The following is a 21,335-nucleotide window of genomic DNA, read 5'->3' on the forward strand; positions in this document are numbered from 1 at the left end:
AATTAAATGAATGGCACTTGCAAAAAATAATTCAATTATTTACTTCCATGAGATTTGATACATATTCAAAAATGAAAATGCAAACTGGTGAAATATCCCACAAACACCTGTTCTCGTACACAAGGCTGATCAATTTATCGTTATCCATGGTGGAATAATACAATCAATCGAAATTCAACGCACAAAAATACCAAAAACAGACGCAGGTCGCATGAAAAAAATCAAACTTGTTTGAACGCTCAATTGGTTCTGACGACTTCGTACGTGTTCTGACGTGTTCGTTGCTGCCACTGTAAACGCTCTCATTGGAATGCATGGTGTTTGTTTTTTCTTCGAATTCTTCCGAACAGATATTCGTCAGAATTCGCATCCATAGTAACCGTAGCCTTACCTTTCCGCGTTAAGTTCCTGCCTCTTCGTCTTCTTCGACGACGAAGAATCTTCTCGCTGGTTTCTTTCACTCATATCGCCTATCAGTCTTACCTTAGCTAATCATTCTCTATATTTTTTCTTCCACTGCATTTTTCTTACTTGCTCTCTTCGCCTAGTTCGCTCCACATACACAATGTCCATAACCGCACCACATTCATACCACAATAAATATCGAACTTCTGTAGAATAGACCCAAATATCAATTTTCTAACTCGGACCCGCAATTTCTAGCACCGACTCTTATTCTAGTTGGCGCCAAATTATATTACTAAGCTGAGGGAGGGTGTGCACATACGTTCCTAAAACAGCAGGATAACCCCATGCTTAAAATAATCGTCTGGCGACAGCATGAAAAACACCCAAAAGTGTCGCCTTTCAGTATAACTAACACCCTCCTTCCCATGCTGATTTCCTTCAAATACTGTATTATGGGTACTGTAAGACGATTTAAATCAGTTGCGATATCGATTGATCAGTACCCGGGTCTGCCACCACTTCCGTTAGTACTAATATCCACCATAATAAACAAATAAATAGATGAATAAACAAATAAATAAATATTAAAAAATCGCCACTGACGTCACTATCGATTTGCGATACTTGTTCATGGGATCTAAAATAGAATGATAGGAGCTATCCAATGATATAGACAAGAATTGGCATTCTTTCTTCATGCCCACACAGCTGTGGTGGTGAGGAACTCTGCGTGGACAAATAAAACACAAGTAGTACTGGCAATATAAAAAAGTTTATTTCCCCAAACTAGCCATGAACGGCCGCTACATAAGGGAAACACTTATATATAAATGAGGAACCTGCATGCAAAATGGTTAGAGGTAAAGTTATACAAAATGCATGAATGCCTATGGAATACAGATATGGCACCAGCGCAAGGCGGAGGGCGTATGAGAACTGCGTAGGTCTAACGACACACGTAAACTACCACGTAGAATAATTACGAAATGACTACGCAGACTACATACATAAAACAATTACTATATAGATATTAAGTACTACATATATATATATATATATATATATATATATATGGAATATTTACTACTATACTATATAGAGAAGAATGACTACACAGCGTGGACATCAGTGTAGACAGCTCAGCCTTCAGCACCGCCACCTGCTACATGCAGATCTGCACGAGGTACAGTATGCACTCGGGTTAAGCCTCTGAGGCTCTGTAGTTGACAATGAACGTATAAGCCATATTTAAATTGGACAAGATTGTAGTGTTTCAGTGTTTTGCGCACTAACTTGCTCTGGGCTTGAGAGGGCAGGATTGGATGTGGTCACCATTAGGCATAGATTTACTTACGAAGTGTTTGCTGCATATATGAATGTATTTTTCACGTTTTCGGTGGTAAAATCCTCCCTTCCACACTCTGAGCCCCATCGCTGATATTTTTCAAAGTCCAAATGTGGTTTGGGAAAATGGATCTAAGTAACATCCTTCATGTGCGGTCTATCCTCATAATGTGATAGATAGATAGGCTTTATTTGGCATTGAATCAATGTACACGAAGTGCAAATAATGACAAGAACACATAGTTCGGAATAATAAATGCAAATTGCCGAGGATAACACAAAAAGCATGTACGCTTATTTCCATTGTGGTCCTCATCAGATTGTTATTCTATACTAAGTCACACTGACAACATACATAGGGGGTTAAGGGGACCAGAGATAATCGTGAGTAATACCAGTCAGAACACATATGACACATAAACATTGTTATAGTTAAGCTAATATTACTAAAATGTTTGTACACATAGGAATATTGAGACCAAACATTTGAGCACCATCACAAAAAGGAACATTGCAATAAGCAAAGGAACAACAAAATAATATTAAACTGTAACAAAACAGTAAGAGTGAGTACTATATCATAGTACCATTAATGATATATTGAGACAAAAAATTTGAGCACCATCACAAAAAGGAACATTGCAATAAGCAAAGGAACAACAAAATAATATTAAACTGTAACAAAACAGTATGAGTGAGTACTATATCAGAGTAGTACCATTAATGATATACTGCATTATTCTACAGCTGTATCAACATGTATGAGTGAGTACTATATCAGAGTAGTACCATTAATGATATACTACAATATTCTACATCTGTAACAACATGTAGTTATAGTGAATGCTACACTGCAGCTAGGGTCACCTATTAATTAAATCTAACATTTAACCTGAATCTCAGGACGGAGTGGGCAATTAGTATGAGCACTAGGGAGTAATACATTATAACCTGAAGCATCAGGGGTAGTGTACAGAGGACCAGTACTCGAATGAGTAAAACAACAAGGAGAACGAGGAAAAAGGTCAGATCATAACTGTTCTCGGACCCTACCTGAGACATATGCCATATTATGACTGGTAAAACAAAGGTGGAAACCAATTTGTAAACATCAATCATTGTTATACTAAACTAAACTTCTTAAAAAAAAGGGGGGGGAGGTTAGAACAGTTATGAGTGAACACAGATTTGGATGGTATTACTCATGGAATCAGGTATCCCTCACTAAGCTAGTAGTACACAAAATCAAGGCTGTTCTCTGTCCATAGCTGAGACATATAGTAACCCTTGACTTTTTTCTTGAAGGTAACCTTGCTATTTGACTTCTTAATGGACACAGGTAGTGAGTTCCATAGTTGAGCACCTGTGAAGTGAAAACTGTTTTTGGTGAAGGGACCTGCATGGGACCTGCACGAGGTACAATAAGAGACTCTTGACCAGTGTTGCCACTCACAAAATGTAAAAATGCCAAGATGACCCTACGAAAAAATCCAAGAAAATCCAAGGATTATTTTTTATACTGATACTTGTGAAAAACAAGGTGACATGGCTCTTGAAATGGATTGTGGCTTATTTAAAATAGGAAATTTAGCTAGAAGAGGAAGTTCTACTCACCAAATACTTTACAGACAATGGTATTATTGCAGGAAGAAGGATACTGGCATAGGGTTCTCCTCTAATTCCTCATCATCAACATCATCGGCTTCACTATGATATAAAGTTGCTGTGTTACTCTTCTTCCTGGACTCTTCCCTCTCTTTATATCTCATGAGACAGTGACCCAACTTTACATCTTTGATTAATGAAATAGATGGTTCCCACTTTTGGCAAGTCACTTCTTGTCTTGTGATGGCTTGCTTGGCCTATAGACGGTTTGCAACTGTATTTGTGTGTAGTCTGTTGCTTTGCTTAGTTTTTACTTGGTTTATTTGGGAATAATTTCTTTCAATACATGCAGATGAGTGTGGCAGAGCTAATAAGTTGCACATAAATGTTGCAAGAAGATTAAACTTTTCTTTATTATTCCCATCTTTCACTGAAAGTAAATCATTCCAGAAAACAGTTGCAGACTGACTTATATGCCTTTAAGTGTGTCTCTTGCATATAGAAGATCTCGCCATTGCTCTTGCAGCAAATCTAGCTCATCCTCCTTTAACAATGTTGGAAAATGTACAGCAAGTTTTCGAAGAGATTTCAAGTCCCTCTTTGTAGAAAGAGCTTCAGCTGGTTCCACTACCTTTAACATAGCAATGAGGCTATTTTCTTCAAAAGGAAATCTCTTTTTCATCTGCATGCACAATTCTATTAGAAACTGCTTGCAGTCATATCGAAAAAGCTCTTCCTTTTCCTGAAGAGGTTCACTTTCCATGCTTCATGGAAACTTTGTGTGCCATCAGAGACGACTTATTGCAATGCTTGAGTTTGCTGCTACATACAGTACACAAGACAGTATATTTGTCAGTAGGATCTGGTTGTACCCAATCTCTCAGTTCATCATCATCCATCCATTCCTTTCTAAATGCCTGCTGATACCACGTCACTTTCGCTTTTCTCTTTGGTGGGGTATATCACCACTATACCCTGGTTCTTCAGAGTCACTCATAATGATTTCTAATTAAATCATGTAGGGTTGAATAACTATCAACAGGTCTCACATACCACACACGCACGACTTATGAGCTAGGGAGGACTGGCGGACTGGGAGAGAAACGTCTCAAACGTATTAAACGTGTTATGGAAGCGTCAACTCATAGAAGACAACTTAGTTGGCAAGTCGTGGTTTCCAGCCTTAACTTTTCAACAATCTCATGAATTAAAATTTAAAACTTAATTTGTCCTCTGTTGTTAACATAGTGTACCTCATACTTTATTAAGTGGCAAAGAGAATATTCTATTATCAAACTAACATTTTAAGCAATTGTCTACAATTTGGCGAAAAAATCCAAGATTTGTTCATTTTTTATAGTTTATTTCCAAGTTTCCAAGTTGATGGCAAAAATGCCAAGATATTGGGAAAAAAGCCAAGGAGTGGCCACACTGCTCTTGACTGTTCCGGGTTCGGTTCTCAGCCGATAATGTAAAATTACTGCTCACATATGAGGGAGCAGAATCCATAGCAGCCGTATTTAGTGGATGGTATTTTAAAAAGTTAAATCCAGTCGGATCCCGTCAAAATAGCCGATAAATGTAGGTATTTTTCATAAAATAAATGAACAGTGTAGCGAAGCGTACAAATTCGTTTTTCCGCAAGGGATTTCCCAACACAATAAAATGTTTTTTCATGGCATAGTTTGTTTCAATTTTTATGAACTGTGCGGATCGATTACCGTAACGATCACGATAATTAGGTTTGTTAGAGAAACGAGCAAACAGGAGTTTAGAGTAGACCGGGGCTACGTAATCTAGTACTAGTGAGTGTTATCCTAATAGCTAATAAAGAAAACGCGAATAGAAAATGGGTCTGAACCATAACAAAGATGGTTAGTGGAGTGCTGTCGCTTCGCAGCTTTCCCATTATTTCCTCGAGTATATTAAGAGGAAATGTCAATGTAAGTAGTGAAACATGATTAGAGGTATAGTAAGACTGTAACTATAATGTAAATATTTTGAAGGTTATTATTGTGTACTATAGTTACAATTATGACACTTCAAATGGATTGCATGATTTGTTGACCACGAATATGTAATTGAAATAAAATCGTATCACTCGTTAGAATAGTGGATATCAAGTGGAATGTATCTAGATGATACAGATAGATCAATAACATTTGCTCTGTATGTGTAGGGGTTGTATAACACTTATAAAATCCTTTGAACTAACATGATAATGATTGATCAGAAAGTTTCTAATTAGGAGTTGAGTAATAGATTATAGAATTATATCACTCGCTCAACCAGCGGATATTAATCGAATGTATGTAGATGTGTAACGTAAATGAATAATATTTGCTTTTTAGGTGTGTAGTTTGTATAACAGTTATAAAATCCTTTGAACTAATATGAAACTTGTTCCGAAATTTTCCTGTTAGAAGTTGCATGCCTTCAAAATACTTTCACACCATTGGTGCTGTGAAAGTGAATGTGATGATAAGTGACTGTTAATATTTCAGTCTTTTTATTCTAGGGTATTATTCAAGTACCAAACAACATAAATCACTTATTTTGTTTTTGCATTTTAGAGGTTTATTTTTTCTGTTGATGTATTTTATTAGGAACTATTGGACATTGTAAATTTTACATTCAATATCCATGTTTGTGTGATTCTGGAATGCTACCCATTAAGGCTGCAGTTGTTAATAGTTTTAAGTACTGTAATTCTTTATTGGTATTGGTTCATAGGTAGTAAAATGGTCAGCAAGCAACCCAGTATGCCATGGCAGCATTTTGTCCGAGGGAAAGAAGAAAAAGATTGCCGAAGGACCATCACTTGGAGATTTCATATCTGGCGAGGTAATGGTAATGACAGTCATGTCAACTAAGTATTGTATGTCGAATAGTTGCTATATGGTTGCAATTTGGATATTTTGGTCTAAACTAGTAATGAAATCTATGATTTAAAGTATTTCTGAAGTCTGAACATAGTTTTACTGAAGCACTGTAGATGATAAACTATGTCACTTGAGTAAATCATGCTGAAGAACACAGTACATTAAGAAAAATGTAATAAATTAGAAATCTAAATCCAGTGAGATTTAACAGTTCAGTATGTAATGATAATAATAATAATAATAATAAAAGGTTTATTTCAATAGCAGTAGTACACTGACAATGATACAATGCAAAAGTTTATTAGAAAATATAAAACTTAGAGTATATACACGGTACAAGTTTACATAGAGTTGATTATGTGCACAATGGATGAGATGGCACTGTTTTTGTTAAGCATATTCCAAAACTGAAGCTAAAGCTTTCATTTTCATACTGATACCTCTGAGATGTAAGGATGTGAAGCCATAATTCAGACAACACATTACTCTTTATAGGATAATATTTGAGAATTTTGATAAATCTAAATAATAATGAAAAATAAGTGTTATAGGCTGAAGTAATTAAATATAGATGTATTTGGATCTTCTTATAGGTGACAGGTGAGACATCATGGGCTGAGTATTCAGGCAAGCTCAAGAGAGAACCACATGAGAGGGAGAGACTTAGACTGCCACCATGGCTTAAAAGGGAGATACCAGTTGGCAAGAATTTTCACAAGGTACGTCTTTCTTTTTCCCTCAAAATACAGGGAAATCACCTTCAGCATAGTAGTTTATTGTCTCCCTGGTAAATTGCCCTAGATTTTATTTATTTATTATTAATTTTTTTTTATTTTGTATATTATTGGTAGCCACCATGGAGTATGTACAGTTGTTGCAAATTTTTATTTAATACTTTAACTTAGGAATACAGTACATTAATGGTTTAGTATACAAACAAAAAAGTCAGCAATCCTAAGGATTCTTGATTTTTGCGTGTTGGTTTTCAGCAAAAAGTTGTTGTTGTTGTTGTCGTTCCCTAGACTGTCTGTCTAAGCAGTCCTGTCTCCCCAAGGAATGCCATAGCCGAAACTGGGTTTTCCCACAAATCCTTTATAGAGTGTATGTTGTGTTGTTTGCGTGCATGATTGCGTATAATGCAGTCTTCCATTATGTGTTGTATGGTATGGGGTGAAATGTTACATCCTGGGTAGCTGTTCACAATGCGGTCATCCAGCCTCTTCTGGTCCTGTAGCCGCAGCATCTACATTGTGGGACCACCCCCCAACCCCAAGAGTTGGGGGCCAAACGGCGGCAACCAGCCCTGGCCACCGGCTCTACACAGGTGGCACCGATCCCCAAGAGGAGCTACGACTGCCTTGGGGAGTACCACAATCCTTTTTCTCAGCAAAAAGTAGATGACTGAGGTTCTTAAAACTCTGACTGAAGGGATTTCTGATAAAGTTGTTGAAGGCTGGGAGCCTGCTCTGCTGGAAATCAATATTGTGTAATAAACATTGTGATAGGGAACTACATGCTTCACATATGTCCATCTATATATCAAGGGCCTTTTCCCCCTTATAAGGGAGGTAGCCAATCAAGGCATGCACCCACTCCACTTCCATTCAACATGCATTTGTTTCTCTCTCCTCTTAACCACTTCAGTACGACACAAATTCTCGTTTGTAGCATCGGCTGCCATATGTAATTTGCATCACACTACTCCCGTTATAAAATATAAAGTCACTGCTGTATTACTCATTCTCTTTTACTCTGAGTAATAATAAACACAGTAAATGTGATCAAACCAGTTCACAGAATCTGGGGGTAACTCATGTACAACTACAAAAAATATATATATAATCAAGATGCCGCCGCTGGCATCCTTGTGTACCCACTCACACCTCATGATGCCTACGTAGCATCACCGTACGGAAGTGGTTAACTCCTTGTGGATGCAGGGTCATCCCTGTCTCGTGCTAAATGGCCTACTGGCTCTGGCGCTTGGCCTTCAAGCCAAAAATTTCATAAATCAATCAATCTTCCCTGACACTTGTCTACTGCTTGGCTTAAGCAACACAGCAAAACCAAACCTTAATTCATAATAGGTCTAAAATTTTCTATCTGTATGCCAAGAACTTTTTCCCCTTTATAAGGAAGGTAGCCAAAAATTTCACAATGAATAGTTTTACAGTACACAAATTACATATACCATACATATACCAAAGGCTTTTTTTCCCCCTTATAAGGGAAGTAGCCAAAAAACAAAGGCATAGAAACCACTCCCACCCATTCCATCTCTATCACACTCCACTCCCCTCCACCCTCTTCCCTCCCTCTTATCTTAGCACCTCCTGGATGATGGGTCATCCCTGGGTCTTGTCCACTGCCCTGGGTCAGAAGCAGTGTTGTAAATTAAAACACAAAATCTTGTTTGGACAAAACTCAAGTATGAGATAAATTGTTATTTGGGAGTACATCACTTGTGTCCATTTCTCCACATGACAACCATCGTACCCAGGTGTCTCACTTGCTTTCATCTTTTTAAATACTCTGTATTTCCTCTTTTCCAATAGCCATATCATTACCCTGTATATTCAACAAGTCCTCAAAATACTCTACTCATCAACCCGTTACCACCTTCACTTCCATAATCATTGTCATTATTTACCTTCTCTATACCTGACTTTCTTCCTGCCACTCTTTACTTTCTGCCAAAAAATCTTTTTATTTTTTAAGATTCCATAAAAAAAAAACTACCCTTCCTTGCACCCATTCTCCTCTTGTTCTCCATCACCTTGTGTTTTGCTTTCATCTGTACTTCTCATATGCTTCCACATTCTACCATTTCAACCATTCTTCACATGCTCACTTGATGATTTAAATGATAATAATATTTGTTGCCTCATGTTAAACTTCCTGGAAACTCACTGCCCCACAGTAGCTTCCAGTGGTCCTTAGGCTATCACATAGATCTCTCTATGTTGGACTGTGATGTATTAATGTGGGAATGTTTCTGTCACTTGCTTAGAGTAATAGGAGGAAGGAGTAGTCATCTTTTGTTAGTTGTCCTCATGTGATAGAATGGAAGAAATACAGTTGAAGTGATAGAATCCTGGGCAGTCCAAAGACTGAGTTTCAGTCTTGAGGAATTTGATGGGTTTTGAGGATGAGTGACAGGGAGATGACTTTCTGTGATGTTCATCTTGCAGATCATCAACCTTTATGTTTATATGGAAAGAGTGTGGAGGGGAGTGGAGTATGTTAGGAATGGAATGGGTGGGAGTGGTTTTTATGCCTTTGTTTTTTGGCTACCTCCCTTATAAGGGGGAATATATACAGTATATATTTACTTATTTCTGTTTATTTATTGCCTATTGCAGTTGAAAAATGATTTGCGAGGACTGAAGCTGCACACTGTGTGTGAGGAAGCTCGCTGCCCAAATATTGGTGAATGTTGGGGAGGAAATAAGGATAATGTTTCAACTGCCACCATTATGGTTAGTTCTTTCATTATGTGTTGAGATTGTACATGATAAATTCTTTTATAGTTGTGGTTAGAAAGTAATAGAGTAAGATAATGTTGTTATCCAGACTGGGGATTAAGTGTCAGCCCCTCAGTGCTGCAACTGGGGGTGCTGATGGGTTTTTAAAATAGGCAGCCATTCTGTTCATCCTGCAGGAGCGTCACAAGCAGGTACCGGTCATCGGCAATGGTCCAAGTTACAAATGAATGTGAACAAATGTGATGAGGTGAAGGATGATAGTGACTGGTTGAATGTGAGTGTGAATAATCACAAAGAACCCACAGTCAGAATAAAAGAAAACTTAGAAGAAAATATAACTTCTCTATTTCGGCTAATAGCTAATACTTCCCTGAAGAGGGCTATAGCTATTAACTTCTATATTTTAGCTAATAGCTAATACTTTCCTGAAGAGGGCTATAGCTATTAGCCAAAATATAGAGGTTATACTTTCTTCTAAGTGAGTGTGAATGTTGAGAAGCTAGAGGAAGTGGAAATTCTCAGGTGTCACATGTAGAGGTGAATGATAGAATAAAAGAGGCAATGCATAAATATCGGGATGGAATGAAAAGGGTTATGAAAAAAGGTATTTGAAGATGTGATTGTGCCTATGAGCAGACTTGAAATGAAATGGAGAATGGAAAGGAAGAGATTGAATATTTTTAAGATGAAGTGTTTTAGAAGTATGGGGTGTGTTACAAGACTGAAGAGAGTAAGAAATGTGGAGTTAACATAACATAAGAATGAAGGAGACTGCAAGAGTTGGGGCAAAGAACAGGGATGGGAAGGGAACTGATGGTTAGGATAGATCAGAAAGTACTGTTGTGGTTTAGGCATATGGAAAGAATGAAAGAGAAAAGACAAAGAAAATGTGGGAAATAAAAATGGATGAAGTGAGCTCAAGAGAAAGACTAAGAATGAGATTGGTAGATGGGGTGAAGGGCACTTTGGATGCACCTAGATTCTGCTCAGCAGTGAAGTGTTAGAAATAGGAGTGAATTGGGTGAAAGGATGTTCTTAAATGATTAGTAAAATGTTCTGAGTGGATGTGAGTGGAGTGGTGGTTGCCATACAATGAAGCAGTGGGGGAAAACCTATTCCAGCTGTTGGGCTTGGCTCTGTTGCTTTTGATCTAAGGTGCTGCCGTGATGAGAGGAAGGTTGATGATTGGATTTTATATGCTTATAATGTGGTTGTGTACATTGACTTGGTCACCTCTCCTTGTAAGGCTTTTGAGATAGATGTATGTATACATATATCATTCATTTCCTCATTCTTTATAAATGATAATTTATAAGTTAAATATAAAAGTTTGAATATATATCTCTGTTAAAATGTTCATTGTTTTAAAATATATATTTCTAAGGTATAGTACCTACTCTCTATAACAATATAGAAATAAAAATATTTTATCTAATTAATAGTGGCATCAATGACCATAGATGTTCTGATGCCAAAAAATCCCCAATAAAATAGAAAATAAAAATCCTCATTCTTTACAGTTGATGGGAGACACATGTACCAGAGGCTGTAGGTTCTGTTCAGTGAAGACAGCAAGACGACCTCCTCCCGTAGACCCCGAGGAACCGAAGAATACTGCAGAAGCTATTGCGGAGTGGGGACTGGACTACGTCGTACTAACTTCCGTGGACAGAGATGGTAAGTTTTATTTACTCAAAAATCAAGATGTCCTTTATACTGAGGACTCTTGCTCAAGGCCTCGACAAGGGGAGGGGCAGAGGGGGAGCAATGCCCCAGGGTGTCCCCTTTTTTTGGGGGGGGGTGGCACTTTTGGTGAAAAGAAGGTAAGGCAAGTTCCCCCTAATGTACTTTTAATGCATGGTTTATTTATCATGAGTTGTGTGTATGAATGATGTGTATAAACGTTGTTTTGTGGATGAATGTTACATGTGAATCGTGCTAGTGACCATCAGATGGGGAAGGTAGTGGTACTGGTGGTGTGTGTGTGTGTGTGAGGGGGGGGACACTTTTTTGACTCATCCCGGGGCGGCACTTACCCATGTCAGGGCCCTGATCTTGTTCTATTGCCTCAGACCCAGGCAGTGTGACAGGGAACTGGGGTAACCTTTCATACATAAGGTGATTAGATGGGAGGGACACAAAATGGGTTTTAATTTGTATAAAATGGGTATTTGTGTTGATTTGGTCACCCCACTTAAAAAGAAGTAAAAATTATTTCATAGTTACATAAGTTCTTGTTGAGGTTAATGACTGAGAGATTTAATTAGTTGTGGGAAAAACAGATACATTTGTCTCGGGTGTGCCCTTCCTTAGCCTCTTCAATACGAGTCAAATTATCGCACGCAGCATTGGATGCCTCATGTACATTACTTGCATTATAGAATATAAAGTCATTGCTATATTACTCATTTTCTATCACTCTGAGTAATAATAAACACAGAAAATATAATCAAACCAGTTCACAGAATAAGGGGGTAACTTAGCCACAACTACAAAATAAATATAATCAAGACGCTGACACCTGCATCCATGTATACCCACTTATGCCTCGTGACACCTATGTAGACATTATCGTATTGAAGAGATTAAATGAAATCATCTGACATTAAAAGATAATACCAAAGACCTTTTTTCCCTTATAATATGTAGAAAACCTCTGTTAATATTTTCCAGAGAGAAGCCACTTAGTATATACATACATACATATACATACATTCATACATATACCAAAGGCTTTTTCCACCTTACAAGTGAGGTAGCCGAAGTCAAATGCATAAATCCACCCCCACCCATTTCATCCCCACATACTCCACTCCCATTCACCATCCCTCCCTCCCTCTTTTCTTGGTTACTCCTAGATGATGGGTCATCCCTGCATCTTGCCCATTGCCCTGGGTCAGAGGCAATGTAATAAGACACTGTACATCCACAGCAAGGCTGCTTCATTTATTTGGCAACCCCTCTCTCTGTCCCCTCATGCAGAAAAAGAGAAGACGGGGAGCAATCCCTTCAGGCTGCATCAAAATATCATTCACACATACTCCCTCACTGCCCCCCCCATCTCCACCCACTCCCTTCCATGCATCACAGCATCATCCATACACAACCATTCTCTACTCACCCCTATCTTCTGTCATCTCCATTCCTTCCTCAACAGACATTCTTCCCTCACTGCCCCCCCCCATCCCCACCCACTCCCTTCCATGCATCACAGCATCAACCATACACAACCATTCTCTACTCACCCCTATCTTCTGTCATCTCCATTCCTTCCTCAACAGACATTCTTCTCTTTCCTAGCACCCCTTTTACCCCATCCATCCATCTCATCCTTGGTTGCCCCCTCATGTTCACTCCTTCCACATCTGCCTTCCACACACCTTTTACTAATCTTCACTCATTCTTTCCATGTGTCCAAACCATCCCAACACTCTTTCATCAACCCTATCTCCCTACTCCCTTTCCACTCCTGCTCTCTACCTCACCTCCTTGTTTCTTACTCTATACAGCCTAGTAACCCCTACCATACTTTTCAGGCATTTCATCTCAAACACATTTAAACTCTTCCTTGCTTGTGTTTTTTTCAGATATGGCAGATGGAGGAGCTGCTCATTTTGCGGAGACAGTCAAAGAACTGAAAAGGAGGTAAGACCATTAACCACTTAAGTAAAGTCAAATTCTTACACAGCATCGGTTGCCATATATATGATGCATCACACTACTTGCATTATAGAATATAAAGTCACAGCTGTATTACTTGTTCTCTTTTACTCAGAGTAGTAATAAACACAGAAAATGTGGCTAAATCAGTTCACAGAATCTGAGGCTAACTCATGTACAACTACAAAATATATATAATCAAGACACTGATGCCGGCATCGCCGTGTACCCACTCATGCGTCGTGACACCCGTGTAGGTGTCATCATACTGAAATGGTTAAGGCAAAGAAATTAGAATAATGGTGATAAGTGTTTCACTGATTGAAAACCCATGGATTTGGGAAGAAATATTGGACTTGTTATCTGTGTTGTATTAGTGTGATCTGTTTCGGTTTCAACAGCTAGTAGGAAGAAGAGGGGAGCAGTCATCATCTGTTAGCTCTCCTTACATACATACATATACATATACCAAGGCTTTTTCCCCCCTTACAAGGGAGGTAGCCAAAAAGAAAGAGGCATAAAATAATTCCCAGGTAGCCAAAAAGAAAAAAGCATGAAATCATTCTCACCCATTCCATCTCCTTACAAGTGGAGGAAATATAATTAAAGGTGATAGTGTGAGATCTTGAACCTGGTCCAGAGACCAAAGGCCAGCCCCTCACTACTGAGCTTCTATATAGAGATCAGGGTTTTGATGGTATTTGAAGATGAGTGATGGGGAAGTAATTCTCTCCAGCATTTATCTTGCAAAACCACCTAATGTAAGCACCCATCATTTGTACCTGACAAAGAAATGCAAACCAACTTACCCATGTAAGGTGGATGGGGGGTACTGAGTCAAAGCAAGTACCCACCACACAATATGGTTGAACGTCACAAACTCCCCCCTCCTATTGGAAGGCTAGGACGGTGCTCCTCACAGAAGACTTTGTAGCTTGGAATTTAATGAACCATGGCCTTGGTTCAACTTTGCTGGTCGCAGGATTTGAACCGCCATCCCCTTGACCTTCGCCACAAGCAACGATGCCCTAACCCGCTCAGCCAGTGAGCTTCCTAAATGCCCACTACACACCCATCCAAAACCCATTGATTCTCCCTCCCATCTTAGCACCTCATGGTTATTCCTGGCCCCTGCCACACTGCTAGGTTAAAGATAATACAGTGAGACACAGCACCTCCACAATAGGCCCAATGACCAGAGGTGATTCGCACCCAACACTTTATTATGTGGTGACATCCTCCTCATCCACAAATTCTTGTGTGCAGCATCAGCTGCCAAACGTACAATTCATCACACTACTTGCATTATAAAATATAAAGTCGCTGCTGTATTACTCATTCTCATTTACTCTTGAGTAATAATAAACACAGAAAATGTGATCAAACCAATTCACAGAATCCGGGGGTAACTCATGTGCAACTGCAAAAAATATATATATAATCAAGATGCCAATGCCGGCATCCTTGTGCACTTGCTCCTCATGACACCCAGGTGGGCATCACCATAACGAATAGGTTAAAAAAATTATGGAGCAGACAAGAATGTCCCTGTAGGCTCGGTCATTTCTTCATCCATTTTGGGACCAATGATGGGTGCCTGCATGTGGTAGTCCCGCAAGATGGACAGTGAAACTACCTGTTTTCAAAATCCATCACCCTCACCTTCACCAGGATATGCATCCCCATGGGGTTCATACTCTCTCTGAACTAGGATCAAGATCTCTCTCTGTCAATTCCACCTGTATCTCATAAAGTTCTTCACGTGCAGAGCTGACAACTAGCACCTGTTCTCCTCTCCCAACCACTTTCAGCTGGTGTCACAGAAACAGGAATTTAGACATTGTGAGATACAGAGGCATGACACCATGAGCATAGCTCCCCTTCCTGTAAGATACAACTAGGTAAATACACTAATACAACAAAGACAACAGTCCAAAGCATCTGAGAGGGCTCAAAGACTGTTGTCAGCCCGTGTGGGACTGCAAGTTTTTCACATAGTGGAAACTTGTGTAGAGAGAGTTGCCAGGTCTGGGTTTAAGGAGTGATTTAAGGAGTGTTCCAGAACAGTGGTAGAAGTTAAGAGTGAGTGGAGACTTATTTATCCCCAATCATAAAAGAATGCTGCATGACTTGCTCTATAAGGATGTCACTTATGTTGGTATTCTTTAAAATAAAAAGTTGTTTCCTTTGATAAATGTTATATAAATCCTTGGAAGGGAAAGATTTATATAAGGAAAGTTTTTTTTTTTTTTTAAGAATACCACCATAGGAATCTTATGGTGGTATTCTTAGAAAAAATCTTTCCTTATATAAATCTTTCCTTTCCAAGGATTTATATAAGATTTATCGAAGGAAATAATTTTGTTTAAGAATACCACCTTAAGGTCCCTCAAATATTGACTGCATAAAATTTGATCAGACTGTACCCTATATTGGGATGTGTGTATATCAAAGGCCCTTTCCCCTTCAAGGGGGGAGGGGGGCTGAGTCCAAGCATAAGTATGTACCGTTTGCAGCAAACTTCGTATTTGTTGCAGAAATCCAGAAATTCTGGTGGAATGCTTAGTGCCAGACTTCAGTGGGAAGGAAGATTGTGTAGAGATGGTTGCCAGTTCTGGATTAGATGTCTATGCACACAATATAGAAACAGTGGAGGAGCTTACCTGGCTGGTGAGAGATCCGAGAGCGAAGTACAGGTGATTTGATTTCATGGTTTTGTGGTTTGCCTTTTTTTTTTTTTCGAAATATGGTAAACTTCTCAGTTAGTAGTTTGTTTGAAATAATTTTTTTTATTATATATGTTCTATTCTAATTATGTTTTATTTATTTATTTATTTATTTATTTTTTTTTTTTTTCAGGCAATCTTTAGCTGCCCTAGAACATGCCAAAAAGGCGAAACAGGATTTGATAACAAAGTCATCCATCATGTTGGGTTTAGGTGAGACAGATGAGCAAGTTCTTCAAACCATGAAAGGTAAGTTTTGTTATAAAAAACAGCTATTTGGTGAGGGATACAAAGAAAAGTTTATATTAAGGAGTGATTGCACCCATGATACTGTTGAAAGCAGAGGTTTAGAATATAACGTAGACAGAAAGGAAGTGTTTTAAGATGAAGTGTGTGAGAAGTATATTAGGTGTTACAAGAATGTATGGAAATGAGAAATGTGTGAAGAATGAAAATGTGCAGAGAATGGGGATGGTTTAAGTTAATCAGAGTGCTGGGGTGGTTTGGACGGATGAGAAGAATGAATAAGCAAAGACAAAAAAATATATATATATATAATAATGATAATAATTAATACAGTACTACCTCTCATTAACAGACTAAAAGGGGGTAACGGTGTCCGTTGATGTGAATAATCCGTTGATTTGGAGTGGTTTTTGGGTGGCATAGTGATTGCATAGCACTAAACAACAGCACCAAAAACACCTCAAACACAACTAATTAACATCCATTAATGAGAGGTAGTACTGTAATAATAATATTATTTGGCTGATCTTTTTCATCACAGTTAACATAAAAGATATGGAAAACAGAAGTGGAAGAAACAAGGTTGAAAGGGAGATCAGGAATGAGGTGGATGACTTGGATGAAAGTGGATTGCACATGGATTGTCTCTTGGACAGGAAAGAGAGAGTGCAAAACATAGGAGTAAATAAAGGGAGATTGTGAATGGATGAAGGGATGATATAACTTAGAAACAAGCTATAATGTTCTGTCAGTCACATGCAATTCTACATATTGACTACATGTTTTTACAGCATCTTTCCATAGTTGTAGGAACTGGTCTGCATACCTACTTGTGTGGTACTATTGTAAAGGATGCTAAATTTTCTTTTTGTCTACATTCCCCCCCCCCCCAGATTTACGTACGTCTGGCGTCGACTGTGTCACTCTTGGGCAGTACATGCAACCTACAAAACGTCACCTGAAGGTTGTTGAATACATCACCCCGGATAAATACAAACACTGGGAAGACGTTGGCAATGAGTTGGGCTTCACGTATACAGCTAGTGGTGCTCTTGTCAGATCCTCCTACAGAGCAGGAGAGTTCTTCCTGAAGAGTCTGCTGCATGAAAAGAGGAAAAAGAGCGATGAAGAGTGATCATCTACTATTTAATGAAAGACATGAAAAGATAACTTTAAGTGGAGTTCATATACTAATCAGTTTTATCTATTGTTAGATTCTTATTTTCTTATATTTTATGTATGGATTTGAGTAATTGCCTTGGGGGATTAAAAATATAAAGGGGAATAGACATTTGGGAATGGATGTTAAAGGAGATTGTATGATGAAATGATTGTGCGGAGAGCACTGTATGGGGCAGAAACATGGAACATGAAAGAGGAGTATGAATGTGTTTGAGATGAGGTGTCTGAGAAGTATGATTGGGGTTACCAGGCTGGATAGAGTGAGAAACGAGGAGGTGAGGAGGAGAACGGAAATGAAAAGGGAATTAGGTGATAGGGTAGGTGAGAGAGTATTAGGATGTTTTAGACACATGGAAAGAATGAGTAAAGAAAGATTAGTAAAAGAGGTGTGGAAGGCAGAGGTAGAAGGAGTGAATATGAGGGGGTGACCAAGGATGAGATGGATGGATGGGGTAAAAGGAGCATTGGGAAAGAAGGTGTTGGGGAAGGACTGGAGAATACAGAAGATTAGGGTGAATGGAGAATGGTTGTATATGGATGATGCTGAGATGCATGAAAGGGAGTGGGTGGGGGATGAGGGTGAGGGAGTATGTGTAAAAAAATAATTTGATGCAGCCTGAAGGGATTTCTCCCAATATTTTTTTTTTCTGCACGAGGGGACGGAGAGGGTGGGGGTCGCTGATTTAATGAAGCGGCCTTGCTGTGGATGTGCTGTGTCTTGCAACACTGCTTCTGACCCAGGGCAGTGGGTGAGATGCAGTCATAACCCGTAATCCAAGGAGCCAAGATAAGAGAGAGGGAGGGTGGGGATGGAATGGGTGGGAGTGGATTTAATGCCTTTGTTTTTTGGATACCTCCCTTGTAAGGGGGAAAAAGCCATTAGTATATGTAAGGATGAATATATTTTGTATATAAGGTCATTTGAATAAATGAAGTCTATCTATATACCAAGGACTTTTCCCCCCTTATAAGGGAGGTAGCCAAATCAAAATGCAAGTATCCACTTCCACCTATTCCACTCCCATCCACCATTCTTTCCTCCCTCTTGTCTTAGCTTGTCATGGAGAAGTCGTGAATAAAGCACTGGAGATATTAAAGGCTCTTTACAATTGTGGATCAGAAATGCTGTAAAGTTTACATTTTTATCAACACTTGTACATCCAGTTTCAAACAAAAGTACAGAATTAATCATTAAATTCTACCTGGCAGTAGACTCATCTTTGACTATGCAGTACATTTGAGGTCTCTGTCCTATAGAGCAGATATTGATTCACTAGAATCAATACCGAGGAGAATGGCCAAAATGATACAAAGACTTAGAAATTTACCATATGAAGGCAAGCTTAGGCACCATTACTTATGTTCTCAGGAAATGTAAAGAGTGTCGGGTGATTTAATAAAGGTATTCAAATGGGGCAAGGGCTTTAACAAGGGTGATGCAGGCAGGGTCATCATATTAAGACAGTAGGGCAGGACTTGTAGTATTGGATATAAATTGGGCAAATTTAGATTTAAGAAGGAAATAGGCAAGAACTCGTTTACCCACAGAATGTTTGATGAATGGAATAGACTTGGTAACAATATAGTGAGTGCTGAGATAATTGGTTGTTTTAAGGGAAGATAGGAACTGCCTATTATATGCCTTATGGTTTTTTGCAGTCTCCTTCATTCATATGTTCTTATTTCAGTCTAAGACTCAAATAAATGCACAATCTTTGGTATTGATTCCCTTGTCATTACAGGTTTGTGGTTTCAGTTGGAGGAGGAAAATATATGGGTTACAAGAATTGAGGGCTGTTGGCTTCATTGAGTGAATGCTATATTGAACATCACAATTTAGTTTCTTCCTCTATCTATATACCAAATATATACCTCCTTACCAGGGAGGTAGCCAGAGTCAAACGACGTATACCTTCTCCTACTCATTCCACTCCCCACCACCACCCTTTCCTCCCTCTCATCTTAGCTACTTGTGGATGACAGGTCATCCCTGTATCCACCCACTGACTTGGGTCAGAAGCAGTGCAGCAAGACACAGTTTATTAATGTTGAAGAATAATCCATCCTAGTCTTATCTAGTAAACCGAACAGGAGTGAAAATATTTGCCAAATAAAATGTGTATGAATATAAGGAAAAGATATTTTTGAATGTAGTAATATATGAATCCAGAAACTACTATTTGAGTTTTTATGTCAGAAGTTATATTCTTGGATGTTCCTGAGATGTCTTTACTCTCGGAGGATTGAAAAGGTTGATTGTAAAACCAAGCTTCTTGTCCATGCCAAAACTTTGTTTAGACTTAATTTATTTATTTATTTATTTTTATTTTTTCTTAACCAGTGTCACCTTGTTACACAATTCAGAGATTTTTATTTTGTAGTTGGTTGTATGTGGTTGGAAATACCAGCATTCAAATGTATAAAATTAAATAGAGTACACAACAGATTCAATCATTATCCAAAGAGAATCTATATACCAAGGAGTTCTTCCCCCTTATAGGGGAGGTACCCAAGTCAAAGGCATGCACCCACTTCCCCCTTCATCTGAGCTCCTTGTGGATGAAGGGTCATCCTTGTCTCCTGCCTAGGTCAGAAATGATTCATGAGATACAGCACATCCACAGCAGGGCTCCTTCATTAATGAGGTGACCTCCCCCACTCCTCCATCCCCTCATGCAGAAAATGGAGAAGACGGAAGAAATCCCTTCAGGCTGCCATCCTTCACTTACCCTGATCCCCTGCCTTCTCCCCTCCTTGCTCAACAGACATTACTCTTGCTCAGAGCCCATTTCACCCCATCCATCCATCTCATCCTCAGTCATCACTTGAGTTCATCCACCACTACTTTCGGTACTTCTATTTCTAATCTTTCTTCACTCGTTCTTTCCATGTGCCCAAACCATCTCAATAATCTTCCATCAGCATTATCTACCAGTTCCCTTTCTACCCCTACCCTCTGCCTCAACTCATTTCTCACTATCCAACCTTGTAACCCCTAACATACATCTCAGATACTTCATCTCACATTTAAACTTATCTCTATTTCTTTTAAACTCCCAAGTTTCTGACCCATACAGTATTGTAAACACAATCATTCCTTCATATGATCTTCTCTTTATATATAACAATCCCAGATGCCTATTTCTCGTAACACTTTTCAATCCCTCAAGACATAAATTTGCTTCTCTCAATCTACAGTTTACCTCTACCTCCACTCCTCCCTTTCCAGCCACATATGACCCTAAGTACCTAAACCTATCCACTTCCTCCAGCCTCTCCCCTTTAAGACTTGGTTCCAAGTTGCTGCCATCCTCCCCTTGTACATCTCGTCACCTTACTTTTACCCACATTTACCTTCGACTATTTCTTAATGCTTACCTTACCAAACTCGGTCACTAACTGCCTTAATCCCTCCTCTGGTCCTGCCACAAGTGCAGTGTCATCCTCAAACAACAATTGGCTCACCTCCCACTCTTCTTCACTATCTCTAACCATCTTCAATCCCCTACCCGTTACCTACACACTTACCTCCCATACCACCCCATCCATGTACCCGTTGAACAGCCATGGTGACATGATACAGCCCTGTTGTAATCCCACCTTTACCTCGTACTACTCACATAACAATTTATGAAATTTGAGGAAAAGAAAATATAATTCTCATAGAATATAAAAGGACTTGGGTGCATCTGAGATCACACTTCCACACCTCAGACCATGTTCCAGTAAAGATTAGCATAAAAGTACCAGAAAAAGTTCAACCCACCCATATAGAAGACATGCAGGCCTCCCTCACT

At 38.9% G+C, this 21,335-nt stretch overlaps 1 protein-coding gene across 2 annotated transcripts; it reads left to right on the forward strand.

Moving 5' to 3' along the window:
- Positions 1-5,151: 5,151 nt before the first annotated feature.
- Positions 5,152-19,980, forward strand: Las (lipoyl synthase, mitochondrial). Of its 2 annotated transcripts, none has more exons than XM_076175424.1 (9): positions 5,152-5,304; positions 6,095-6,201; positions 6,833-6,958; positions 9,602-9,718; positions 11,245-11,401; positions 13,312-13,369; positions 15,922-16,080; positions 16,244-16,359; positions 17,250-19,980. In XM_076175424.1, exons 1-9 carry the CDS (start codon positions 5,229-5,231, stop codon positions 17,489-17,491), a joined length of 1,158 nt encoding a protein of 385 aa, XP_076031539.1. In that variant the 5' UTR covers positions 5,152-5,228; the 3' UTR covers positions 17,492-19,980. The 2 variants fall into 2 exon arrangements, with proteins under 2 accessions (XP_076031539.1, XP_076031538.1); XM_076175423.1 differs by having other exon boundaries at positions 5,154-5,300; positions 6,091-6,201.
- Positions 19,981-21,335: the final 1,355 nt, after the last annotated feature.

Source organism: Oratosquilla oratoria, chromosome 37, assembly GCF_046742065.1.
Source record: "Oratosquilla oratoria isolate Oo_2021 chromosome 37, ASM4674206v1, whole genome shotgun sequence".
NCBI lineage: Eukaryota > Metazoa > Arthropoda > Malacostraca > Stomatopoda > Squillidae > Oratosquilla > Oratosquilla oratoria.